The sequence below is a fragment of the Lipotes vexillifer genome, unplaced genomic scaffold (genome assembly GCF_000442215.2).
Source record: "Lipotes vexillifer unplaced genomic scaffold, Lipotes_vexillifer_v1.1 scaffold34, whole genome shotgun sequence".
In the NCBI taxonomy this organism is placed as follows: domain Eukaryota; kingdom Metazoa; phylum Chordata; class Mammalia; order Artiodactyla; family Lipotidae; genus Lipotes; species Lipotes vexillifer.
In genome coordinates, this window is record NW_006776832.1 from 730127 (window position 1) to 755607 (window position 25481).

Below are 25481 nucleotides of genomic sequence, written 5' to 3' on the forward strand. Positions count from 1 at the left end.
GGAAAGAGACCTTCGATGTGTTAGTCTGTATAAAACAATGCTTTTCAGAATAGATATAGCCGTGGCTGGGTTGGTTTTAAAGAGCAAAGATAGCAATTTAAGTCTAATACTACACTTGCGTTATAAACATTGAAAAATATGGGGGTTATTTCATTATTTATTTTAATTTTTTATCTTGGAATTATTTTTAGACTTGTTGCAAAAAAAAATGGTACAGAGAGTGCCTATAACATCTTACGTAAACTGTAGTACCATTGTCGAAACTAATGGACTGACATTGGTAAATGCTATTAACTAAACTATAGACTTACTTGGATTTCATCGGCTTTTCACTCTCCTTTTTCTGTTCAGGATCCAGCCTAGGAGCTCACGTTGCGTTTGATTGTTGTGTATCATGAGTTTCCTCCAAACTATGACAGCTCACCAACCTTCTGTTCTGTTGTTTTTCCTGACCTTGACACTTCTGAAGCGTACTGTTAGTTATTTTTTAGAATGTCCCTCAGTTAGTACTCAGTATTTTCTCATGGCTATCCATTTTGGGAAGAAATACTAGAAGTAATCCCAGTGCATCATAGCAGAGGTACATGATGTCTTATGACTGATGTAGACCTTGGTTAAGTGCTGTTTGTCAGGTCCCCGATGGAAAGTTATCATTTTTCCTTTTGTATTTAGTAGATATCTTGGGAGAGAAACTTGGACCATGCAAATATCTTGTTTCTCCTTAAATCTTTTTTTTTTTTAATTTATTTTATTTATTTAGTTTTGGCTGCATTGGGTCTTCGTTGCTGTGAGCAGGCTTTCTCTAGTTGCAGTGCATGGGCTTCACATTGCAGTGGCTTCTCTTGTTGTGTGTAGAGCACGGACTCTAGGCACACGAGCTTCAGTAGTTTTAGCACGCGGGCTCAGTAGTTGGGGCTCAGTAGTTGTGGCACACAGGCTTAGTTGCTCCGTGGCATGTGGGATCTTCCTGGACCAGGGCTCGAACCCGTGTCCCCCGAGTTGGCAGGCGGATTCTTAACCATTGAGCCACCAGGGAAGCCCCTCTCCTTAAATCTATATTCACTAGTTTTAGCATCCATTGGTGAAACTTGATGTACATGGTACCGTGTTGTTCTAATGGTGATTTAAAAATTGTTTTTCTCATTCCTTCGATGTTTATTAAAGAGAATTCTTCTGTAAGGAAGAGCTTTTCCTTCACCATTTATTTATTCAACTATTTGTATCAGTACAGACTCATGGATATTTATTTTATTATATAGGTTATAATCTGATACTGTCATTATTTAATTTGCTGCTCAAATTGTTGCATCTTTGGCCACTGGGAGCTCTTCTTTCAGGTTGGCCCCTGTGCCCTTTTGACATACCACCTCCCTATCCCCGTTTTTTAGAAAGCATTTCCTTACTTTCTGGTATCATGAAATGCTCCAGGCTCATTTTTGTATTTTCCATGCCCCAACCCTGGCATCGACCATTTCTCCAAGGCACTCTGGTTCCTTGTTTTGGAGGCTGTTATAAGAAACCAAGATGTGGGTACTAGGTGTGTTGCTGGGAGTTGCTTGGATATTTTTAAGTTTTATAGATTTGTGACCTAGCAAATGCATCTCTACAAGGCAAGTAATGCCTTAAATTTCAAACACTCTAGAGGCCCTGACTGTATTTTCCAATTTGGGTTCAGTCTCTTGTGGGAAAGAAATGAAATTGGCAGGGTTTAGAGCGTTAAAATTTCCCACTTTTTCCCAAATGATGACCCATAAGTGCTTATAAAGCAATGAACACATTTTTATTTTTTTCAGGCTCTGATAAGAAAGTAGGATTTTTTTTAGCTTATTAACTTATTTAAACTATGTCCCGACCAGTGGCTCAATATGTGTGAAGGGCAGATATGTAGAGATCATATCTTTTTTTTTTTTAATTTTATTGAAGTTTAGTTGATTTACAATGTTGTGTTAATTTCTTATGTACAGCAAAATGACTCAGTTGTGTGTGTGTATATATATATATATATATACACATATATATGCACATATATATATATATGTATATATATAGTCTTTTTCATATTCTTTCTTCCATTATGGTGTGTCACAGAATATTGAATATAGTTCCCTGTGCTATACAATAAGACCTTGTTGTTTATCCATCTTATGTATAATAGTTTGCCTCTGCTAATCCCAAACTCCCATTCCTTCCCTCCCCTATGCGCCCCCCACCTTGGCAACCACAGGTCTGTTCTCTATATCTGTGAGTCTCTTTCTGTTTCGTAGATATGTTGATTTGTATTGTATTTTAGGTTCCACATATAAGTGATATCATATGGTATTTGTCTTTCTCTTTCTGACTTACTTTGCTTAGTATGATAATCTCTAGGTCCATCCATGTTGCTGCAGATGGCATTATTTCATTCTTTTTGATGGCTAATATTCCACTGGATACATATACCATTTTATCTTCTTTATCCATCCATCTGTTGATGGACATTTAAGTTGTTTCCATGTCTTGGCTGTTGTAAATAGTGCTGCTATGAACATAGGGGTACATGTATCTTTTCGAATTATAGTCTTGTCTGGGTATATACCCAGGAGTGGGATTGCTGGATCATATGGCAACCCTATTTTTAATTTTTTGAGGAACCTCCATACTGTTTTCCGTAGTGGCTGCGCCGAAAAAATTTCTTTTTAACTTTCAGTAATCATATTGGTGATGGTAGTATTAATATTTTATTATTCTGAAAATATTATGTATGTAATGTGCAATAAAACAAAGAAATAATTATGAGATATTCAGATTCTGTCATCTCCCGAGTCTTGAGAATCATTATTCTTTGTGTGGAAGAAAGAAGACACAGATGTAATATAAAAGTGCTTATGTGCAAACCCCATAGTTTTGAATTCAAATCAGAAGTGCCAGTCAGTATATATTCATGTTATGGACATCTGTTCATATCACTTTTTTTTTGGCAGAAGTTAAATGCCTTTATTTATTTTTAACACAAATTAACCATATGCTCTAGAAGCCAGGTTGGGTGACAGAGTGGAATAAGATATTTCTTTCTTTTTTTTTTTAAAGGGCAAAGATTTTATTTATTTATTTATTTTTCTTTAAGGGTTTAATGCCCTTTTTTTTTTTTAAACATCTTTATTGGAGTATAATTGCTTTACAATGGTGTGTTGAGATCATATCTTTCAGATCTGCAAAATGTCTTCAAATGAATTGTGAGGTCCTGGCCCCCACCTCCCCGCCTCCTGCCTCCCCCAATCTTGGGGCAAGCCGTTGAGCCTACTTTCTCATTCTGAAAAGAAGGGTTATAGGCAAGATCTTCATTTCTCTTGTCTTTTTGTGTGCTCAGAGGGCCCCTTAATATCCAGAAGATTTGGACACTCTCCCTATATTTTAGTTTTAATTTTAGTGTCTGTTGATTGAGTTCACAGTGATAAAAAGATTCAGTTAAATTTCAGATCCATATTTATGTTAATCATGCTAGCTTACTTTTGATATTGAAATTTATTTACTCAATTAAACTTTATTTTAATCTTAGCCAGTCCTGACCGTGTACAGAACTCTTTTCTCAGGGTTCCGTTTCCACATACCTTCTGTAACTTTCTTTTTACTTTCAGATTTTGTCCTACGCGTTTCCTTTCTTTCTCACCCGGACAAAATTACTTTCTTTTCCCTCAACAAAATGTGTTTCCACTTTATATACCTTTTTTCCTTTCATACAAAGATGTTTTCCTTACCAATTTTAGTTGTCTCAATTACATATATTAACGAGAATTCTAATCTTTTAAAAACCTTAATTTCTCGTGAAAACTAAGAAGTAAGCAATTATAAACTGTCTTTCACATTATTATTCTATACATTGGCAAAATCACAAATACTGTTTATGATTTCTAAAAAATAGGTGCTTTTTTAATAGAAAATTCTTCAGTGTGACATCAAACATTTTTATTAATAAACCTAAGTATCTTTAGTTTCTCCGTAAAAGGCAGCGTATGTTGAGTAATGTTTCAGTATCTTATTTTATTTGGGAAGGATCTAGACATTTAATAAATTTCCATCATTTAACTTAGCAAAACTCTGAAGTTTTAAGTCACCAAAAATCTGGAGAAACTATTTTTTAAGTAGACATACCATAAAACATAATTATTCCTAAAGAATTTACCTAAAAGCTCTTACCCCATTTATATCTATTGAATTACAGTTGTGTTTAGATGACCCATGAAAACTTCATGAGACATTAGACCAAGTCAGCCATCATTTCAAGAGATTTTTCTTGATGAATTTAACAGAGATAATATGACCTATTTAACTTTTAGTAAACCTAGGTGCAATAAAAGTAAGACATGTCTGTATTAATTAAACCAACAAGTTTAAACTTTAAAACTGGATATTAACTTAATATTGAATATTTCCCAGATCACATGAACTTGAAATTTGGGTAAGTTTTTTATTATATTTAAAAATACTCAATTTGTAAGTGCTTACTTTTAAGTCAATTAAATACAGGTCTTTTATAAAGTTAATTTTGATAATATTATCTGGAGGTATGGACATATCATATGTATAATGTACACACGGACATATAAACAGATATAAATAGAGATCTTATAGCTTCATTTCAAAACTTAGTCATGAATCAGTTATTATATTATAAACTTACTAGTTTATAAGTAATATTTGGAATAAGTTAAATTTATTTGCTCAGATGACTAAAGCTTTTCACTATTGTGGAAAAGATTTTTAAGGTTTGTATCTGTCCTTGATAACTCCTGAAGGAGGCTGTGAATTAGATTTGGTGAGGGAGCCTTTCCAGCAGTTTGAGTTTAACAAGGCCTCCCTCTTTTTCCCTTTTTTTTTTTCTTTTTGGTGGAAGGAAGGGGGTTCAGGTTCTACCTGATTGAGCAAATTAGGCTCAGTCTCAGGTCCTTGTGGGCTGCACTTACATTTCTGATTTGTAGAGATTTGCAAGACAAAAACAGTTGCTTTTAATTCCCCAGAGAACTGGTCTGCCACCTAAATGATATTGAAAGACTGATTTGCCCAACTACATTTTCTTTAATTTGCTTTTTTATATCAGTAAGATTTCCAACTACACTGAAAATCAAGAGTTCTATGTTCTAGAACTTTAGGGTTCAATCTGTCATGCCTTCCAAACTTTGCACAGGGCAGTCAACAAAGGCCCTCAGATTCTGAGTGTACAAATTAAACCCAGAGCAATTTACCCTAGGGGCAAAAAGAAAAATCTCCATTATTGTTTTTATTAGTCCCTGAATATTAGCTCCCAGTTTCATTTCATATTGTGTGGGCTCAACCCACACCTTACTGATTTTCCTTCATATGTTTAAGCAATATTGCCTGAGGGGCAGATTTATATGCCCTATCTTATACCAGGCAAGGGAAGCATTCCCCAGTGAGACCTAATGTTTATCCCATAACATAATTGGTAGAAGAGACCTAACGATCTTATATAAAGCCCATTCAAATATACCAACTTTTATAAAGGTTCATCTCAATTCTATCCACTCTTATATCTTTAATTTTAGCCTCCATTAAGACCCTATCAACTAGGCTTGGTCTTACAAGGAGTCCCAGTGTCTACTTAAAAAAAATGCACAACATGAGTGTTGCGAGTTAAGTTTTATTTGGGGCAAAATGAGGACTGCAGCCCGGGAATACATGCAATCAAGCACATATGTTTTGCAGAAGGTTTCTGCTAGTCACGAGGAGCAGACGTCACCATGAAGGATTTTGGTGCTTTTCTAGATATGAGGAGATACGAGAATTGGGCTCATAAAATCGGCTCCTGAAAATATCTAACTGTCTGAAGACCTGTTCTGCCAGTTTTTTCCCAGAGCACAGAGGGCTTCATTTCTGCTCTCCACCCTGAACTCCTTTCAGGGGGTGTTGAAAATCCGCAGCTGCAGCAGTACATGATTTAATCCTTGTAGAGCTAGTTGGCAAGTGCCAATGGAAAATGCCAATTTGTTGTTGACCCTAGAAACCTTTCTTTTTATCCCCCGACCATTTTATCTACTTTTATGTAAAACGCTTTGGGGTCCCCAGTTGAAGAGTTGAGCCAACTTGATTAATTGGCCTGTTGCCCCAAGCAATTGCTGGTCAGGTATCTCAGTGTAATTTTCTAGCAGACTTTTTTTTTTTTTTATGTGGACCATTTTTTTTTTTTTTTTAAGTCTTTATTGAATTTGTTACAATATTGCTTCTGTTTTGTGTTTTGGTTTTTTGGCCTTGAGGTATGTGGGATCCTAGCTCCTTGACCAGGGATTGAACCTGGTATGGAACCCACACCTCCTGCATTAGAAGGCCAAGTCTTAACCACTGGAACACCAAGGAAGTCCCCAGCAGCCTTTTCAATACATGTATGTTGTAAACTGGAGTAAATAGAGTAGACTTGTTTGGGGCTCTTTAGTATTGGGGACCAATGGAGGTCCCTTTGGCCATCCAACCTTAGTGTTGTATCAAAACATTTATTTTAATCCCATTAATGTCTGTTTTATTTATCCCATTTCTTAACCATCTAAAGATTTTTATCCTTTTAGGATAAGTCCCTTTAAAATTTCCACCTTGTTGGGAAGACACCTCTAGACTTTCCCCTCAGTTTCTTATTCCCTTGTTAATCAACCTGATTAACAATCTAATGCTTTTATTAGCATCTGTAAGACCCATTGAGGGGAAACTGACCACAGATGCAGCTTACCAAACTGTTTTTTTTTTTGTTGTTGCTGTTTATTTGTTTTAAACTAAGGGAGTTGTTAAGGTTAGCCGTTATATTTTTTTGTATTTACTTTCTGCTTTGGTCTTTCCGTGGGTACCAATAAAACAGCTGTTTATAGTGAGAGCCCTCTAAAAATTTACCAATTTAGAAGTCTCTCCAATTTAAAAGATCCATTGTCTGGCCATTGTCAGAGCTCTCAAAACACTGGGGGCGGGGGCGGAGGAAAAAGCATAAGATCAGGTAGAACATTTACATCTCAAAGACCCAGGGAGAGAAATGCAAGTTCCTCCTAGAAGGGCTTTTGTTCCTTTAAGGTCGGAATTCTGAAAAGATGTTTTACCAAGCTGGCTTTTTGTAGCCAGCACACACAGCTAGAATGTTTTTAGTTAATTAATTTTGGAATGTTAAAAGGATTAATTGGGGTTCTTTTAACATTTATTTTGGAATGTTAGAATAATCCCAACTTGCCCATTTTTAGGGTGAGATTTCCTTGAATTCCCAACTAAGCAGGTATTTGTAGGAATAAATTCTGTATGTGTAGGTTGCAGCAAAAATAGAAATGAAGTTTTTCCTCTCCTGAGAACAAGGAAAGTAAAGGGGACAGTGAACCGGCTAGAGAAGAAACATAACCTGGCCTGAAAGAGTTAATCACTCCTTGTTTTATTTTAACTGTTTCTAATCTGTAGTGTCCGTAACTAGATTGGTACTTCACAAAGCTAACCTCTCACTCTCTTACCCTACGTCAATTATATCCTGCCCCTGTCACCCCTGACTCCGTGTGAGTTACATCCTGCGCCTGTCACTGCCTAACTTTATGTAAATTCGCTATGCTCCCTAGCCGCAAACCACCCCCTGTAGCTTTTGCATTTCAGAAAGAAGGTCGCGCAGGCCAATAAACCAGAGACAGACGGACCCAATTACCGGGCTGCCTGAGCCACGATGACTGTTTTGAAATAATGCAAGGAGAAAAAGAATGCAAGACCTTCACTACTTTGATCCTTATCATATACCACAGACTGCGAGTCCCGCATATAAAATCTCCAATTCCCCGGTGGTGGTGGAGGGGAGGAGGGGCACAGTTTTTGGAGGCACTAACCCACTGTGTCCCCTCTTGGCTTAGCAAAGAAATAAAGCCACTTTTTTCTCTTTTCTCCTAAACTCTGTCTCTGTATTTCTATTCGGCGCTGGCATACAGAAGCTGAGATTTCGGCAACAAATACATAGTAAAATCTTCCCAGTGTCTCTCAACTGTGGTAAGCCGCTCACGTCTTTAAACTGAGCAGAATCTTCCCAGTGTCATTCATCTGGGGTAACCCAGGTACCTCTTCTTGAAAGTAAGTTCAAGGAAAGTCTGCTCTTCCAACGAGGAGTTTAATCCACCACCAAATAAAGCTTAGGATCATCAGCCAGTAATAGGAAATCCAAGGCCCAGAAGAGACTTACCTAAATTCGTCTGGAGGCGGCCGGGCACAAGAGGCCTTTGCTGGCACCAAGGCTCCAGAACCTCCTAGAGTTCAGGCGAAGGAGAGAAGTCTGCTCTTGGGTCCCTTTGTTGTTCACTGAAACGGTCGACTGAAGAAAAACGCACAACCTAAAAGTTGCAAGTTAAGTTTTATTTGAGGACCTTACTGAAGACTGAAGCTCAGGAGACAGCCTCTCGGAGAGCTCTGAGGAACTTGTGCAAAGAGATAAGGGAATAGCCAGGATATTTAGGAGTTTTTGCTGAACAACAACAACAACAACAAAACAAAAACAAAAAACAAACCGTGTAGTCAGACATCAAAGACAACTGATAGTCACAAGAAACAGACATCACAAGTTAATGATTTTAGTGCTTTTCGATGTATGGGAAGATACCAGCATCTGGGCTTATTGTAATAATTCCTTAGATATGCATATGAACGATCTAGGGCCAGTGCCCAGAGCACACAGTGCTTCCTCTTTTTCTCTAATTTCCCCTTGGTGTGCACCATGGGGGCTTGGTGGAGGGGCATCGGGAGGTATGGGGATGGTGGCTGCAGCGGCGGGTGGCCAGAGCCTGGTTTGCTGCAATGACAGGCAGCATTGTGTTCCTGGGACGGCAGGCAGCATTCCCTGTCCACGTCTGTCAGTTCCCTCTTAAGCGTAAGTGAGTGTAAGTGTAAACGTAAATGTAAAATGAGTATAAACGTAAAACGTAAACGTAAGTGGGTTTCCGTGGGCCTGAGGCTGGACCATTATACTTGCCCCTGCTTTTGCCTGCCTGGGCAGAGTCGGGGGAGGTGTGGTTCTTTTGGAATTGGGCGGACAACAGAGACTCACTATAAAACCTCCACTGGCCGTGACCTTGCTGTGGCAGTAGGTGCCTTTTGCCTGCTGGAGTCCTTCCTCCCAGCCCCACCTTCTTGTGGGCAAAGGGCTGCAGACCGGGGATACTCCTGGCATCCTAAGATATATATCTGAATACACCCTTCCTTAGAAACCAGGTACTGTTCTTCCTTACAGTTTCTGAGTGCTTGTCTCGTGTCTGGTAGTGTCTCTAGGGCAAAATATGCCCAGCTGTCATAGGCTGGGAGGAGGGGTGCAGGACGGTGTTCCCATCTGGGCTCTTGGATGGCTGCAGTAGCCTCTATCTAGGTGGTCTCCCTGCTCTGTTCCCCCACCCCCCATCCCCAAGTCAGAGCGATCTTTTTAAACATAGTTCGATTTTGTCATTGTGCCACCCAGAACTTTTTGGTGACTTAGTCTCATTTGGAGCCAAGGCCAAAGTTCTCGCAGTGGCCCGAGGCGTGGGCACTGCCAGAGCTGACCTGAACCTCTGACTTCCTATCCTACACTCTCCCTCCCTCTGCCTCAGCCCCGCTGGCCTTGCAGTCCCTTAGACTGACACTTGGACTTGGTGTCACGCCTCCAGAGAGCCACCCTCAGGTTTCTGCTCAAAGGCCTCATTGGAAAGGTCTCCCCTGACCACTTTTTCTCTTCTGCTTTATTTTTTTCTCTTCATACATAACCTCATTGATGGCAGGGATGTTTGTATGTTTTTGTTTTGTTCACTCCTGTATCCCCAGTGCCTGTCACGTAGTAGAAGTCTAATGAGTATTAGTGAATGAATTTTAATTCAACAGATGAGAAACAGCCTTAGAGAGGCTAAGCAATGCCTCCAAGGTTACTGGCTAGTACATTTAAAGGCTGGAGAAACTCGAATCCCATACGTTTGATGATGGGTATTAGGTAGCATTTTACAAGCAGCCTTTGGAGGGAACATCACAATTTCATCCGGGAAACTGCTGATCCAAAGATTAAGAAACGTTGGGATGTAACATATATGTAAGTTGCACTTAGTCTAACTCTTCATTTTTACTCGCAATTTGACTAAATATTTTCTAGAAGTTTAAGTTTTCTGTCGCAGATTAAGACAAATTTGGGCAGAATCCTTGCAAATTTTGTCAGAATGCAAAAGGAAAAATGAATAGCAGGGGTTAGGAACACACCCCCGTACAGTCAGAAATCCGTGTATAACTTTTGACTCCTCCAAAACTTAACACATATTTTGTATGTTACATGTATATCTACATATATTTTATGCATTCATGACATACCTAACTTCCTTCATTTTTTTCAATATTTCTAGGCTACATAGTTTGCAAGTCTTTTCAAATTGTTGCAAATCTTAAAAAAAAAATTTCTAATATAGTTATGGAAAAGAAATCCACATATAAGTGGACCTGCACAGTTCATACCTTATACCAAACAACCACAGTTGTTTAAGGTGTTGCCAAATGCAAGTTCAGGTGCCCAACATACAGTGAGGTCAAACAAACTGAAACATCGGAGCTTGGAGCAGAGGAAGGTTTATTGCAAGGGCCAGGCAAAGAGAACGGGCATTTTGTGCTCGAAAGACCGGAACTCCCTCATGGTTTTCGGAGAAGTGTTTTTATAGGCAAAATTTGGGGTGAGGGCTGCAGGGTGTGTGACTTTCTTCTGATTGGTTGGTGGTGAGGTAACAGGGCGGTGCTCCAGGAATTTAGTGCTCAGCTGGAAGTTACCATTGTCCAGCCAGCTGCGGGGCCTCAGTTCCTATAGGAGAGCTCAAAGATATTGTAATATATATCCCTTGAGGAGGAACCAGGACCCTGCACTATTGTTTCTTTTTTTTTTGTTTTTAATAAATTTATTTATTCATTTATTTATTTTTGGCTGTGTTGGGTCTTCACTGCTGCCCGTGGGCTTTCTCTGTTTGTGGGGAGCAGGGACTACTCTTCGTTGAGGTGCGCAGGCTTCTCACTGTGGTGGCTTCTCTTGTTGCGGAGCACGGGCTCTAGGCACACGGGCTTCAGTAGTTGTGGCTCGCGGGCTCTAGAGCTCAGACTCAGTAGTTGTGATGCACAGGCTTAGTTGCACTACCGCATGTGGGATCTTCCCAGACCAGGGCCCAAACCCGTGTCCCCTGCACTGGCAGGCGGATTCTCAACCACTGGGCCACCAGGGAAGTCCCTGCACTATTGTTTCTTTACTGCCTTTCCATTGTTTCTGCTTCCTTCACTCTTCTAATTAGTAACTGTTTGAATCTGCCTTTTGGAACTCAGGGAAGTTCCAAAGGTCTAGGAGGCTGAAGCCTTTTCCTACAAATAAGAAACCAGGGGCACAGAAAGACTTTTGTACCCAGGAGGACCCCACAGGGTCCTGCTGGGTTTCAAAGAGTCAGCTGTATTTATGTGCACTTGTATCTGTTTAAAGGGAGGATTAAGATTAAATTGAAAAAGGATCAGAAAACAGATCTGTGGTTGTCAGGGACTTGCGGGGAGGGAGAGGGAATTTGTTTGGGATGATGGAAATGGTCTGTGTCTTAATTTTGGTGGTAACATGACTGTGTACGTATATATATATATATATATATATATATATATATATATATATATGTTTGTTTTTAAATAATTATTTGGCTGTGCCAGGTCTTAGTTGCAGCATACAGGATCTTTGTTGCGACACGTGGGAATCTTTAGTTGCAGCATGCGAACTCTTAGTTGCATCATGTGGGATCTAGTTCCCTGACCAGGGATGGAACCTGGGGCCCCCTACATTGGGAACGTGGAGTCTTAGCCGCTGGACCACCAGGGAAGTCCCATGACTGTATACATCTTCAAAGTCCAAAAACTGTACTTAAGGAGGATAAGTTTTACTGTTTACAACACTGTTTACTGTTGACGTGTTTTTAATAAACATGACAAAAAACAAAGATTAGGCTGAACCATGAGTATAGTTGGCATTATATTGGAAGGAATGTTCCCCCATTTTTTGTTACCTGTACCTTTTTTCCATAAGTCACTAGTTCCCTGTAGATCCCTCACTGGCCTTACGGAGTATCTCCTCTGTGCTGGAAGGATGGGGATGTGTAGGACGAGTGAGAGCAGGGCTGAAGGGACCTGCGGAGCTTCCAGAGTCCAGTCTTCACTCCCTGCAGGGCGTATGTCACCCTTTGATGGTCTTTGCTTACTTTTGTAGCCTCATTTTCTTAACTGCCCCGTCCCCAGAGCTGAACTCTAGTATAACGGCCAGCATGCATTTCCCAGCACAATCTCTTTCAATTTAATGGCGTTACTTTCCTTTACTAGGACAACTTTCTTCTCTTTTCTCTTCTTCTGTTACAACTGGTTAGTCTCCTCTAGGAGGCCATGTGCTGCTCCATGAAGGATGGAACTGGTCTTAATCTCTCAAGTGAATTTGAGGCTGTAGGCAAAGGAATGGGGAAGGACATTCCTGGCCGGAAGAATGTCCTGCCTTGAAACGGGATAATTATTTTTTCTGTGAACTCCAGCTGTGTTAATATATTGAGTTCTTAGGTGGTGTTCGTTAAGATTTGTCCTTACCTTTCATAGATACCAGGCAGAATCTTCTGTGGTGTGTATATTTGTTCTTTCTCATTTGTACATGTAGTTTACTAATGCTACCAGAACCTAACTTCTCTAAACAGGATGCTTAGTGACTTCCTGTTGTTAGAATATCTTTATGAAACCACTTTGCTTAATACAGGGATGTGGCATATTGCCATTTAGTCTTTCATTCAGTGGGAATAATCGAGAACAGGGTATGAAGAGCTCCAGAGGATACAAAGATAATGGATGTTAGGTCCCTGCTTTTACAACAGCCTGTGTGGGCAAATTTTTAGCTTGCAACTGCAAATGTGGCTCTCTGAAGTGGCAGGTTTCCAGTAAAGTCTAAAGGAGATACTTTAACGTATCATTCTTTTACTTGTAATTTGGGAGATGGCTGAAGGCCAAAAGGGCGCGAGAGGAAAGTTTGTACACTATGAGTTGGGGCTAGAAGAACATTTTAGTGCTAGTTTGTTTGGTGAGCTGTGATCCAAGTACTGGTCATACACTGTTAGAAAGATCTTTGTGACTCTTAGAGGAAAGCCCTGGAGGGTGACTGGCAGGGTTATAGTTTATTTAAATTAATTATTTTTCTTTCATTAGCCTACCTTTGGTGTTTGAAATTCTGAATAAAGCAGTATGAAATTCACCTTGAGAATGTTATGAAATTTCTGTTATTGTTAGGGAACTGTGGCCCGAAACCACCAGCCTTGGCCAAGCACAAGCAGGATAACTGCTTGCCAGAGTTGTCTCACAGCAGGAGGTCCTGATAAAGAATGAGGTGTCGCCTCCAAAAGCTAACTGGGAGAATCCGGGAGGGGCCAAAAGGAGGAGGGAGGAGACGATATGTCCTGCCAACCTCCCAGAAGCCTCCTCTCTGGAATCCATCTTGGCTGAGAGACGCATGCGCCCGCAGGGAGGACCCTGAGTCAGAGTGATGGGCCAGAGACAACCCAGAAACTACCCCGTTCCCATGAAGCCTGAGACCGCGAGCCACGTGGCAGAGCAGTTCTCCTGGGGTCCCTTACCCTGCCGCTCTCCACCTGGCACCCCTCTCTAATAAAGTCTTTTGCTTTGTCAGCATGTGTGTTTCTTTGGACAATTCATTTCTGAGTGTTAGAGCAGAGCCCACTCTCAGGCCCTGGAAGGGGTCCCCCTTCCTGCAAAAACATGGTCAAAAATGTTTTGGTAAAATGTGAATTCTGTTTGGGGATCAGAAGGGATTCACCTCATTTGTTTTCGCTTGAGGAAAGTGATTTAATTCAATTTAGCAGTTGTTCAGAAGACAGTTCTAAAATAAGAAGTGTTGCCTTTTCTCAGCCATTGTATACTTAATCATTTTATAGATTTGTTATTCTCAACCTGAAATATATAGCAGTATCCTGTTTTTGAAATAAAAACAGTACAGTTTTGTGCTGTTTTAAAACTCAGGAATGAATTTATTTGATAACAGCATATAGCAAGTATATGCATCTTTTTCTTCTTTTTTTTGATGCAGGATGGATATGAGAGTGGGTGGGGTGACCTCAGTGTTCAAGTATATGTATCTTTTGTGGGGTTATAAAATTGGTTATTTATCAAGTAACCCAAGAATGAGGAAATACATTTTTAAGAAGTAAACAGTCTAGACCAGTGTTGTCCAGTATGGTAACTGTAAGCCACTTGTGGCTATTTAAATTTAAGTGTATAAGTTAAATAACATAAAACATTCACCAGCTACATTTCAAGTGCTGAGTAGCAGTAGCCACATGTGTCCGGGGACAGCAGTACTATAGAATGTGGAAAGAAGCATAGGTACTTTTCCATCTGACCTCCAATTATCTTGAACACAAGAGAATCACTTCCTTGGGCCTTATTTATAGCATTTTTACACATCAAGAACCAGATTACCATCTATAAAATAAGTGATTTGTTGTGTAATTTGTGTGAATAAATGGAGTGGGTAATCTTGTTTTTGTTTTTTTGTTTTTTTTGGCTGCACTGCACGGCATGCGGGATCTTAGTTCCCCAACCAGGGATCGAACCCGAGCCCCCTGCAGTGGAAGCACAGAGTCCTAACCAAGGACTGCCAGGGAATTCCAGGGAGTTGGTAATTTTTAACTTTGTCAAATTATTTATCTCTTGGCTGGTGCTTCCTAATCGCCACTATGGTAAACATATCCTTAGGACTCAGTCCTTGGAGTCCTTGGCGTTCCTCTCTTAGGTGCAGAGGAGGGGAGGAAAAACTTTTCCTCTACTCTTTTAGGTTCGGTTGTTGGGGGCCTGCAAATTAAACCAACAAAAGACAGATTAACGAGAGAGAAAGGCAGGTTAGATTCAATCATGTGTAAAGTGAGTTCACAGAAAAATGTAACTCAAAAGAGTGGTTAGAATTTGAGCTTAAATACCATCTTCATAGAAGGAGACGGGGAGAAGGGCACTTACGGGAACACAAATGACTTTTAGGAAAGATAACTGGGCCTTTAGGAGAATAGATGGGAAATAGATAATTTTTTGACAGGTCTGTTTAAGTGTGGTACAGATTTCTCTTTGTCTCAGGTGGTAAGAGTCAATTTTCCCTGGTTGCTTCTGGGGAGAGGACTTATGACAATTTGCGTGAGGGCATCCTCTACTTCTAGGCAGATAAGGGATTTCAGCTCAAATGCCTTCAGCTCAAAATAACTTTTATGCCACAGTGGTGTTTCAACAGCCACTCCCCTTCTGATCCAGTTTCAGGGTCTTCATACCACTTGGTGTGTATCTCTAGGTCCTCTCCTGTCAGCATCCAACCGTCCGCTGTATCTCTGCTTGAATGTCTCAAAAGCATATGTCCTAAACCGAGCTTCCTAATCTTGTCCTGAAATCAAAGTGAAGAAAATGTTTCCAGGAGAGAATATTCAGCTTTCAGTGTTGCTGGTGGTTTGACTAAGAATTGATCATTAACACGTTCAAAATCACGTAATTAGCCATACTTTCAAAGGGTGAATTTTATGGTTGGTGAATTACATTTTAATCAGAAAAGTCATTGGATATGTCACTTTGGCAGTCACCTAATATTGTCAGCAGTGGTTTTGGTGTGAGGGTGAGGTGGGATGGAAGCCTGATTGGAGTGGTTTTAAGAGGGACTTAGGAGGGAGAGGGTAACAGATGGACAGGAGCTGTGGGAGTTGTTGTTGTTGTTTTTTTTTTTTAAAGAAAAAGAAAGTGACTCCAAGGGGCTGTTAGAATTTGGGGCTTATATACCATCTTCATAGAAGGGGAGGGGGAGAAGAATTACAGAATTTTATAATCAGGAGAGAAGGAAAAATTGATGCAGGGGAGAAAAAGTGAGGGGTGGTGGGAGATAACTGGGTAGGTGTCCTTGAGTAAGCAACAGGGAATGAAAAGCAGAGCATAAGTAGAAGGTTAACTTAGGTACTGTGGGAGTCCTAGGGGAGCTGTCCTCTGATAAGTAGAGGGAGTGGGCTGGAAAGATAGATGGATAAAAGATGGGAGAGTTAAGTGGGTGAGAAGACAGTATCTTGATTCACAGTGCCAAGGTGGGCAGCATGTATGGCTGAGATAGTAGGGGGGCACGGTCCTTCCAGGAGAGAAGGCCAAGGGTCTGGTGAACCAAGGACAACGGATCTTCTTATGGATTTTGACACTTACTGCACCTGCCAAAATCCTAAACCTTACAGTTGTGTGTGACAGTGTAAATCCCTTGATGCCTCTTGAAAAGCAGTTCACAGTTAATCAAATGTGGGTCTGTAGCATGTTTTAAAAATCGTAGAGCAATACATTATTGACTACTGAAGACCCCCAAGAGGGGTTTGTGGTTTGTCATTCACGAGAGTCTTGTATATGCTTCTCAGTTTTTAACCAAAGATCTGTCTCTCCCTCGGATGTCTCACAGGCATCTAAACCTTACCGCGTGGGAACAGAGCCCTGGAACTTTTGAGGTCCCCTCTGTCATTACCCAGGCCCATCCCTTTGTCCAAGCGTGTCTCACCTGGTTTTCTGCAGGAGCCTCCTGACTGGGCCTTGCTTCCACACTTGCCACACAGCAGCCAGAGTGGTGGTGGGGTCTTTTTTGTTCGTCTGTTTTACAGATTTAATTAATTAATTAATTAATTTTTGGCTGCCTTGGGTCTTCGTCGCTGCGCGCAGGCTTTCTCTAGTTGCGGCGAGCGGGGGCTACTCTTCGTTGAGGTGCACGGGCTTCTCATTGCAGTGGCTTCTCTTGTTGGCGGCGCACGGGCTTCAGTAGTTGTGCCACGCGGGCTCAGTAGTTGTGGCGCACGGGCTTAGTTGCTCCGCGGCATGTGGGATCTTCCCGGAGCGGGGCTCGAACTGTGTCCCCTGCGTTGGCAGGTGGATTCTTAACCACTGCGCCACCAGGGAAGCCCTGAGACATTGTATTTTTAAAATTTTGTAATCATTACTGTAAGATTTTTGTTTCATCTTAGAGTAATATATTGTTCCATATTGGTGTTAGAAATAAGTTTGTTTTTTGGTATAATGTGCTTCAGCTGGATGGTGTACCTTAGTTATGCCTGCTAATCTCTTGAGTCGTGACACATGAATAACTGAGACCCTGTTGTCTTCCTGAGGAAGATTATTAGAATCCTAATGAGGAATCCAGCACCTCCTAGCAGTGTGAATCACAAACTTAAGCCCATCACAGTGAAGGAAAACTTGGTATGCACACACTTCTAAAATTGTGATTGTATTTATAAGCTTTAGCCCTCTATCTTGGATGGATGGATAGATGGAGGGGCATAGATAATCTTTCTTGGGTACTTTAGTTCCAGTTGGTGCCTTTTATTAGCAGAAAATCTCACAAAAATTTTGTGTGAATGTCTATCTTGAGCCAATGACCTATTTACATTCAAGTGGTACGTTATTTGATTCTCTTAATGAGCCTTGGGAGAGGGTAAGAAAGTGTCTTCGGTGGCTGAACATCAAATGGGGATGGAGGCCAGAGAAGCAATTGCTCGTATCAGACTGGCATAGTTTGGCTTTTGAAGGCATGGGGGATGGCTTAAGAAGTTCATAAAGTCAAGATGTAACGTCTGTAGATTACTTGTACCTTGAGCCTTCTCTTTCACTGCTTTAAGAGAGTAGGATTTTAGCTAATGATTACCATTCATTGTGTTCACAGATTAAAACCAAGCTCTTCTAATTTCCTGGGACCAGTCTCTAAGTGGTTTCCTACTATTGCAGTTTCCAAGATTGAATAGTGTTTTAAGTGTGACAACAATAGAGCATTTTGGGGGTACAGGAACAATTACAGATTCTTTTGGTGTGGGGGCAGTTCTGCTATGATATTCTCAGGCATGGTTTTCTTGTATGTATCCTAGAGCTTTTTCAATCTGTGGCTTGATACCTCTTTTATGTAGTAAAAAAGCCTACTTTTTCAGTCTGGAGTTTTTTTTGTTTTTGTTTTCTTTTCCATGGTGATACGTGGAATTTTCATACATTCTTCAATCTGTATGTTTTCTACATACCAGCCTACCAGTTCATTAATTCTTTCCTAATCTGTGTCTAAACTGCTAATAAACTCATCTATTGATTTTTTTAAAAAAAATACAGATTCTGGTTCTTTGGTGGTAGTCTGTCTTTTCATTTATTTTCTTAGACGTATCCCTCAGTTATTTTAACGCAGATGTCTGATGACTCCAATCTGCAATATCTATGGGTCTATTTCTGTTTTCTTCTTTTGGAACATTAGGTCTTATTTGCTGGCATGCTTGGTAATTTTTGATTGAAAATTTGGATGGTAAGTTTCAGAGTGATTTAAGTTTCTTATAGCAAAGTATGAGTGGATCACTTTGGTTGAGGTAGAAGCTGGTCTGTTTCTGGGTTGCCCATATTTCCAGGTCATAGGCCTAGTGGGATCTCAAAAACTTCAGGGTTTCAACTGGGAGGCTCACAGCTCCAAACTTGGTCTCCCTAACACTGAGAGGCTACTTAAATATTTGTTCAGCTTTTTGGCCTCTAGCAGCTTCTGTCTGCCTGGTTTTCCTGAGTTTTGCCCCATGTATGTGCACTTTGCCTTGAGGGGAAAAGGGCACAGAATGCTGGCTGTGTCTTTAGCCTCCCTCCTTTCCAGGAATTTGGCAGCTCAAGTCCTGGCTGCTTTGCTTGCTCTCATGAGAGAGCGCTCTTCAAAGAGCTGCATCTTATACTTTGTCTACTTCTATAGTTGTTCTTAGGAGAATGATTGGTTTGGACCAGCTACTCTACCATAGCCAGAGAGAAAGTTCTCCATGGATTATTTTGATTTTTAAAAATTAAAACTAGTTTTATGGAAGTTTCACATTTCAAACCTGTTTCACAAGCTGTTAAGTTCACTTTAAGGTCTTACTCTAAATCCTTTAAAGGGACCTTTTAAAATTTGTTTAATGAAATATTTTCAACTTCATTTATACATTTAATCCTCACTTTTTGTTTTAAATTCTTTAACTGCTTAACTACTGGCTTGATTTTCTCCATTATTTTTGTACATAATTCGAAACCTTCCTAGGATTTAAGTATGTTTGCTCATTAAGGAAATGATTTTGTCATTCCAAAGAAGTTTGGAGTTTATCTTCCTAGTTGATTGAAGGAGCATATAAAGTCTGGAGCTTTTTTTTTTTTATGCAATTAATTTTATTGTAAATGTACAGGTAAATGTTCTATTAGAATTTTGGTAGATATTTTCATAAATGAAGAACCTTTGTCACATGAAGAATCTTTGCCATGTGCGTAATCATTCTTTCATTACATATTACATATCTATTTTGTTAAATATATGTATTAAAGTATGAGTACTAAATCTGACCTTTCCTGTACATTTTTCCCATTCAGCAGCACGCTTCACTATAACAGATTACACCCAAGACCTCTCAAACAGTTCAGACATTCCTAACCTTACAGTCCAATACTGAACCTAATAAACTGAGCTTAACTTGCAGAAGTGAGAGGTGGTCTGCGGCCCATGCCCGGGGTCTTAACCAAGTCGGCCAGCCTGCACAAGGAGTCCGAGAGCTCGTCAAAGATGAGCACGGTCTGGGGCCCCGGCGGCGCAGAGCACACGTGGCCCACCAGCTGCTCTGTTTTCCTCAAGGCCTTCTCCTGGGCGACATGGAATCCTTCTGGGGTGCTGAGCTTTGGAACTCCAAACACGCCCTGAAACCCAAAGAACAGTTCCCACTGATAACTAAAAACATGACCTGGGGGTATTGAATACAAATACGTTCTTCATAAACAAAATCTTGGTTTTCGTTGATGTTTCATATCATCATGACACCTGTCATCACAGGTATCACTTTCACATTCCCTGCGACATTCCACACATATGACACTAAAAATGTTTTAGAATGTAATTTTTCTTCAATTTTTAATTATTTTAGAAAAAACAAAAATAGAATGATATGGGTTCAAAATGCAGCTCGGTCACTACCATGAAACCTAACTCACAGAGTAGCAAGGATTAAATGATACACGTTTAAAAAAACATTTTAACTGTGCCTGGCACACAGAAAGCGTTTAACAGATGTCAGCTGTAACCGCCATCAGCTGTGTGACCCTGGTCGAGTTATCTCTCCTCCTTGGCCTAATTTCTTCATCAGGCATGAAGGGATGACAATATGTGCTGTGTCTCACAGCACGGACACAAGTGCTCAGGACCCTGCCCGGCACTGAGTGAGATCCAGGGCACAGCATCAAGCACTCCACAGAGTATAAAATAGGGACGGTGAGTTGATTTCTGAGCACATATATATTTTAGGAAGATTCATTAAACAGGCTAAACCAAGTCATAGGCTGAAACTGGCAGCAAATTTTATACCTTCCAAAAGCATTTCAACACCTTGATAAAGATAAAAATCACTAATCTAATGGGAAGGAAGGACCATCTTCTTGTACCGGTTCGATTGCACTTGTTTTGATGCTCAGGAAGGCAGACAAAAACCACAAACACAACACATCCATGGCATGCCAAGAGTGTACCATGTACTTTACATAGGTTCTCTCATGTAAATCACACAATCCTAGAGCACAAACTGTCAATCTCCTTTTCACGGATAAGATAACACTTTCAGGGGTTAAACGAACGTGTCTGTGGTCACTGGCGACCAGTGGGAAAGCCGCGACTTGAACTCGCTGCAGGCATCCCTAAAGCCCACACGTTCTCGACGCTCTGACTGCAGCTGGCCTTGGAAAGTCTTGCCTCTGCAGAAGGGCAGCTCCGGGGACTAGGAACCCCGCTCTTCACCGTTTTACCCAGCTGCCCAACGCAGCGCCTAACACAGGCGGGAACTCGCGAATGAGGCAGATTACCAGGGCCAGACCCACTGTGTAGACAGCTTTGTGTCAACAGGTGCTTCACGTGGCGATTGCGGGAAATAATAAGAGGTGAACCGTTCTGGCCTGACGGGGCCCACTGTTTCCGGCGCTCACCCAACAGGTCCAGGCGGCGGCGCCCACTGGGCATCAGCTGGTGCTGACCCACCGGACCCGGAGCCCGGCCCCGAGGTCGCCTGAAGTCTGGAGCTTGCTTTATTTATTTATTTATTTATTTATTTTTTAACATCTTTATTGGAGTATAATTGCTTTACAATGGTGTATTAGTTTCTGCTTTATAACAAAGTGAATCAGCTATACAAATACATGTATCCCTATATCCCCTCTCTCTTGCGTCTCCCTCCCACCCTCCCTATCCCACCCCTCTAGGCGGTCACAAAGCACTGAGCTGATCTCCCTGTGCTATGCGGCTGCTTCCCACTAGCTAGCTATTTTCCATTTGGCAGTGTATGTATGTCCATGCCACTCTCACTTTATCCCAGCTTACCCTTCCCCACTCCCCATATCCTTAAGTCCATTCTCTAGTAGGTCTGCATCTTTATTCCCATCTTGCCCAAGTCTGGAGCTTTAAATTCAAATAAATCTCTCTTATCCTTGACTGCCTGGCCAACCCCCTTTTTGTAATAACTGTGTCATAGACTCAAACAGAAACGGGGTGATGGTGATCATGTGGTCTGTCCCTGATCTTGAGTCGTATCGTAATACACTTTTCAAGTCAGATCTAACTCCCGTTCATCTTTTTTCTGCTTCATGAGTTTTGAGAAATTTTCATACTCTCCCTGTTTACTTATTAGATGTTTAATTGACACCTAATTGGAGTGTATGTATTCAGAGTTGTGTCTGCCTCCCTAATATAGGTTTCAAGGTTGTTCTTATTGCTGTGATGTGGCCTATTTATTGGAAATGGAGCTATTTATTGCATTGAGGTTTACAATGGACTTGTTTAAAATTTTTTTAAATATATTTCATTGAATCCAATATATGCAAAATATTTTTATACTTAAACATATAATCAATATAAAAATGACCAATGAGGCATTTTACATTAAAATTCTTTTGGTGTCTATTTAAAATTTAAATTGGGATATAATTGACACATAATATTATATTAGTTTCAGGCATACAACATAATGACTTAAAATTTATATATACTGTGAAATGATCACCACAGTAAGTCTACTTAATATCCATCACACACCAAAGTCACAAATTTTTTCTTCTTATGATGAGAACTTTTAAGATCTCTCTTAGCAACTTTCAGATATACAGTATGGTATTATTGGCTAGAGTCACCATGCTGCAGATTATATCCTCAGGACTTAACTTATTTTATAACTGGAAGTTTGTACCAAAACCGAATTGTTTTAAGTGTACTCTTAACTACTGTTTACAGTCTCATTTACTGTCAACTTACTGTTGCTTTTCCCTCTACAGAGAGGCAGAAACACTCCAGATGTCTTCCGGTAGTTACCAAGTTTCTGTCCCAATGTCAAAAAGAAACACCAGTTGCATCCCAAAGACAACGTCCAATGACCTGAAGACGTTTACTGGAGGAGCTGTGTTAAGTTTTCATAACATCTGCTATCGAGTAAAAGTGAAGAGTGGCTTTCTACTTTGTCGGAAAACAGTTGAGAAAGAAATACTAAAGAATGTCAAGTATGTGCATGAACTTTTGTTTAAATACGTTCATTGACATGCAGTGAACTTTGCAGGTTTTGCTTATTGCAGATAAAGGTGTACAAGTCTATACAGATATACGGACACATGCTTTCGTTTCATTTGGCTAAACTAGCAGTGAAACAGTTGGATCACATGTTAGGTATATGTAAATGTAACACAACTATAGCTTAGCTTAAGTTATGCTGTTGAAGTCCAAAATGATAAGAGAATTTAGGATCCAAATGAATACACTTATTTATATTTTAGAATCCAAGTCAACATAAAAGTATGATTTTTATTCTCCTCATCCAGCAACTAATTCATCCCATGGTGGTGGAGTAGGCTGTAGAGTGGGGAGAGAGATGAGCATTCAGATAGAATCTGCTGGGTCCCAGGTATCTCTCTTTCATATATTATAGCCTTTAGGGTTTTCATGTTTTTCTGATTTCCAGAGAACTGAGCTGGATTCTGCCTCTCTGTGGAGTAGGGAGTGAATCTAGGTTTGCTTAGGTAGCTTGGCCTATGTGTTTTGTTAATTTTTTTGTTTAATAGGGGAAATAATTATTCCTAGACAAAGGAAGCAACTTTTTCGGCTTTCCAAGCCTGGAGGAGTGGTTTTATAAGAGCCCTATGGCCAGGTATGGCTACAAACCGATATGGAATCAGATATTTCTCATATCTTTTGGATGCATTATATGGGACCGTGGTCTTTTCTGTTACTGGCAGCCAGCTGCTTCCAGAGGGCTGGGAGATGACAAATAGGGGAGAAAATTTTTGGATGTGGGTGGGGAAGAAACAATGGGGATCTGAGACTGGGTTGCTGGAAGCCAGGTGCTGTGTAGAATTAGATGGTATTTTCTCCATGCAGTAACACAGACTGTCATGCCTGCTTCCTTGATGCTTTCTTGTGTAAAGAAACCCTGAGTATGAGAATAAGGAGAGGAATGGTAGATGAAAAGCTTTTATCTTTTGCCACATGCCTAGACTAGAGTCAACTGACCTTTCTGAAAAGCTGACAAGTTTTTTTGTGGAGCATACTAATCAAGAAAAAGGCTGGTCACTTCAGATTTTGTGCTGGTAAGTGGAAGGTAACAAATGATTTGAGTATGTGCAGGTTGAATAAATTTAAAATATATGCTGCTCCACGGTTCGTTTACCTTGCTTATGTTTTAAAGCTAGTAAATTAGTAACTTGATACGGTGAAAGTGTCATCTGCTGAAGGCTTCGTAATGTTTATATGGTTCAGTGGTGTGCGTTTCAGCAACTGAGTTCATCCTTACATGCATTCCTTGCTTCATAAAAACTCAGTCAAATCTTGTATTCTTTTCAAATTTTACAGTTAAAAGGATACCAGGGGTAGTTTTTCTTGCTTACTCACATTTCTTATCTAGGCAGTAGTGTTTCTTATCTTTTCCCCCATCTGCGGGCTTCAACTAAGTAGAGTTTCTGGGATGGGGAAAAGTGTTCTCTCATTTGTCTTCTTTTTTTTTTTTTTAATTAATTAATTAATTAATTAATTTTTGGCTGTGTTGGGTCTTCATCGCTGCGCGGGGGCTACTCTTTGTTATGGTGTGCGGGCTGCTCACCGCGGTGGCTTCTCTTGTTGTGGAGCATGGGCTCTAGGCACGCGGGCTTCAGTAGTTGTGGCTCACAGGCTCTAGAGCACAGGCTCAGTAGTTGTGGCACATGGGCTCTAGAGTGCAGGCTCAGTAGTTATGGCTCACGGGCTTAGTTGCTCCGTGGCATGTGGGATCTTCCCAGAACAGGACTCGAACCTGTGTCCCTTGCATTGGCAGGTGGATTCTTAACCACTGCGCCACCAGGGAAGCCCTGTCTTCTTTTTGATTCATGTTTGATAACACCATCAGCATTCAAAATAATAACTGTGGGGTTTCCCTGGTGGTCCAGTGGTCAAGACTCTGTGCTTCCACCGCAGGGGTTTCGGGTTCGGTCCCTGGTCGGGGAATTAAGATCCTGCATGATGAGCAGTGTAGCCAAAAACAAACAAACAAACAAATGCTCATAAATGTTAATTATTTTTAAAAAGTAGTAACTATATTCCAGAAAAGCTGATGAGAATCTTGATTTTTGTTTTTCCTTTGGACATTTTATAATCTCATTTGTAGAACGAATGTAGCGTCTCATTTCCCTCTATGGGGGAAGAAGCTGAAACGAAATCTGACTATGAGAATTCATAAAGGCGAGGTTTTGCTCCCTTATAGAAACTTCCTGTTATGCTTCGTTTGTCCCCATACCCAGCAGTTGAACTTTTTCTCACCAAAGCTGAAGATTTATAGAAAAAATGATCCATTCCGGTAGATGTGTGGATATCTTGACATCTTCAGGGAAACTCATTTTACTATTTGGGGATTTTTTTAAATTAATAATTGATCGTGAGATAATTTCAGATGTAAGCCTCGCAGGAACGTAACCCATTCACCTGTCAACATTTCACTGCATTTGTTCATCACTCTGTTGCTTTATATACCCATTGTCGTCAACATTTGTCTGAACCATTTGAGAGCCAGCTGTCCGTACGGTGCTCCAATATTCCTAACTCCTCCAGTGCATATTGTCTAGAAATAGGGACCCTCTCTTACATAGCCGCGCAGTCATTGTCTGGGAGCAGCTCAGGGGAAGTGTAGCTTCATGAGGAGTACAGTGATGGGTCCTGTGATCCCTTGGTCGGCCATGCACAGAGTTGGCTGATCGTCACACGGTGTCTCTGCAGTCTCATCCAAGCTGGTTTATTTCAGTCCCACCCCCTAATCTCGGTCACCTGGTCATGTTGGTGGCTACCAGTCTTCTTTGCCATAATGTCACCATTTTCCCCTTTGTAAGTGATAAACCTTGAGAGGAGAGATACTATGACATTATTCCAAAATCCCATTTCTCAACTTCAGCCGACCAGCTCGAGCTGCCATTGAATCAGCAGG

At 40.6% G+C, this 25481-nt stretch overlaps 1 protein-coding gene across 3 annotated transcripts in view; it reads left to right on the forward strand.

Annotated features, from left to right (window-relative positions):
• ABCG2 (ATP binding cassette subfamily G member 2 (JR blood group)) overlaps positions 1-25481 on the forward strand; it is a 148909-nt gene that overhangs the window by 78071 nt on the left and 45357 nt on the right. For all 3 annotated transcript variants that reach the window (XM_007450678.1, XM_007450677.1, XM_007450679.1), the window contains exon 2: positions 22323-22542. In XM_007450678.1, coding sequence (XP_007450740.1) covers positions 22340-22542 — 203 coding nt within the window. In that variant the 5' untranslated portion in view covers positions 22323-22339. The remainder of the gene's footprint in view (positions 1-22322; positions 22543-25481) is intronic.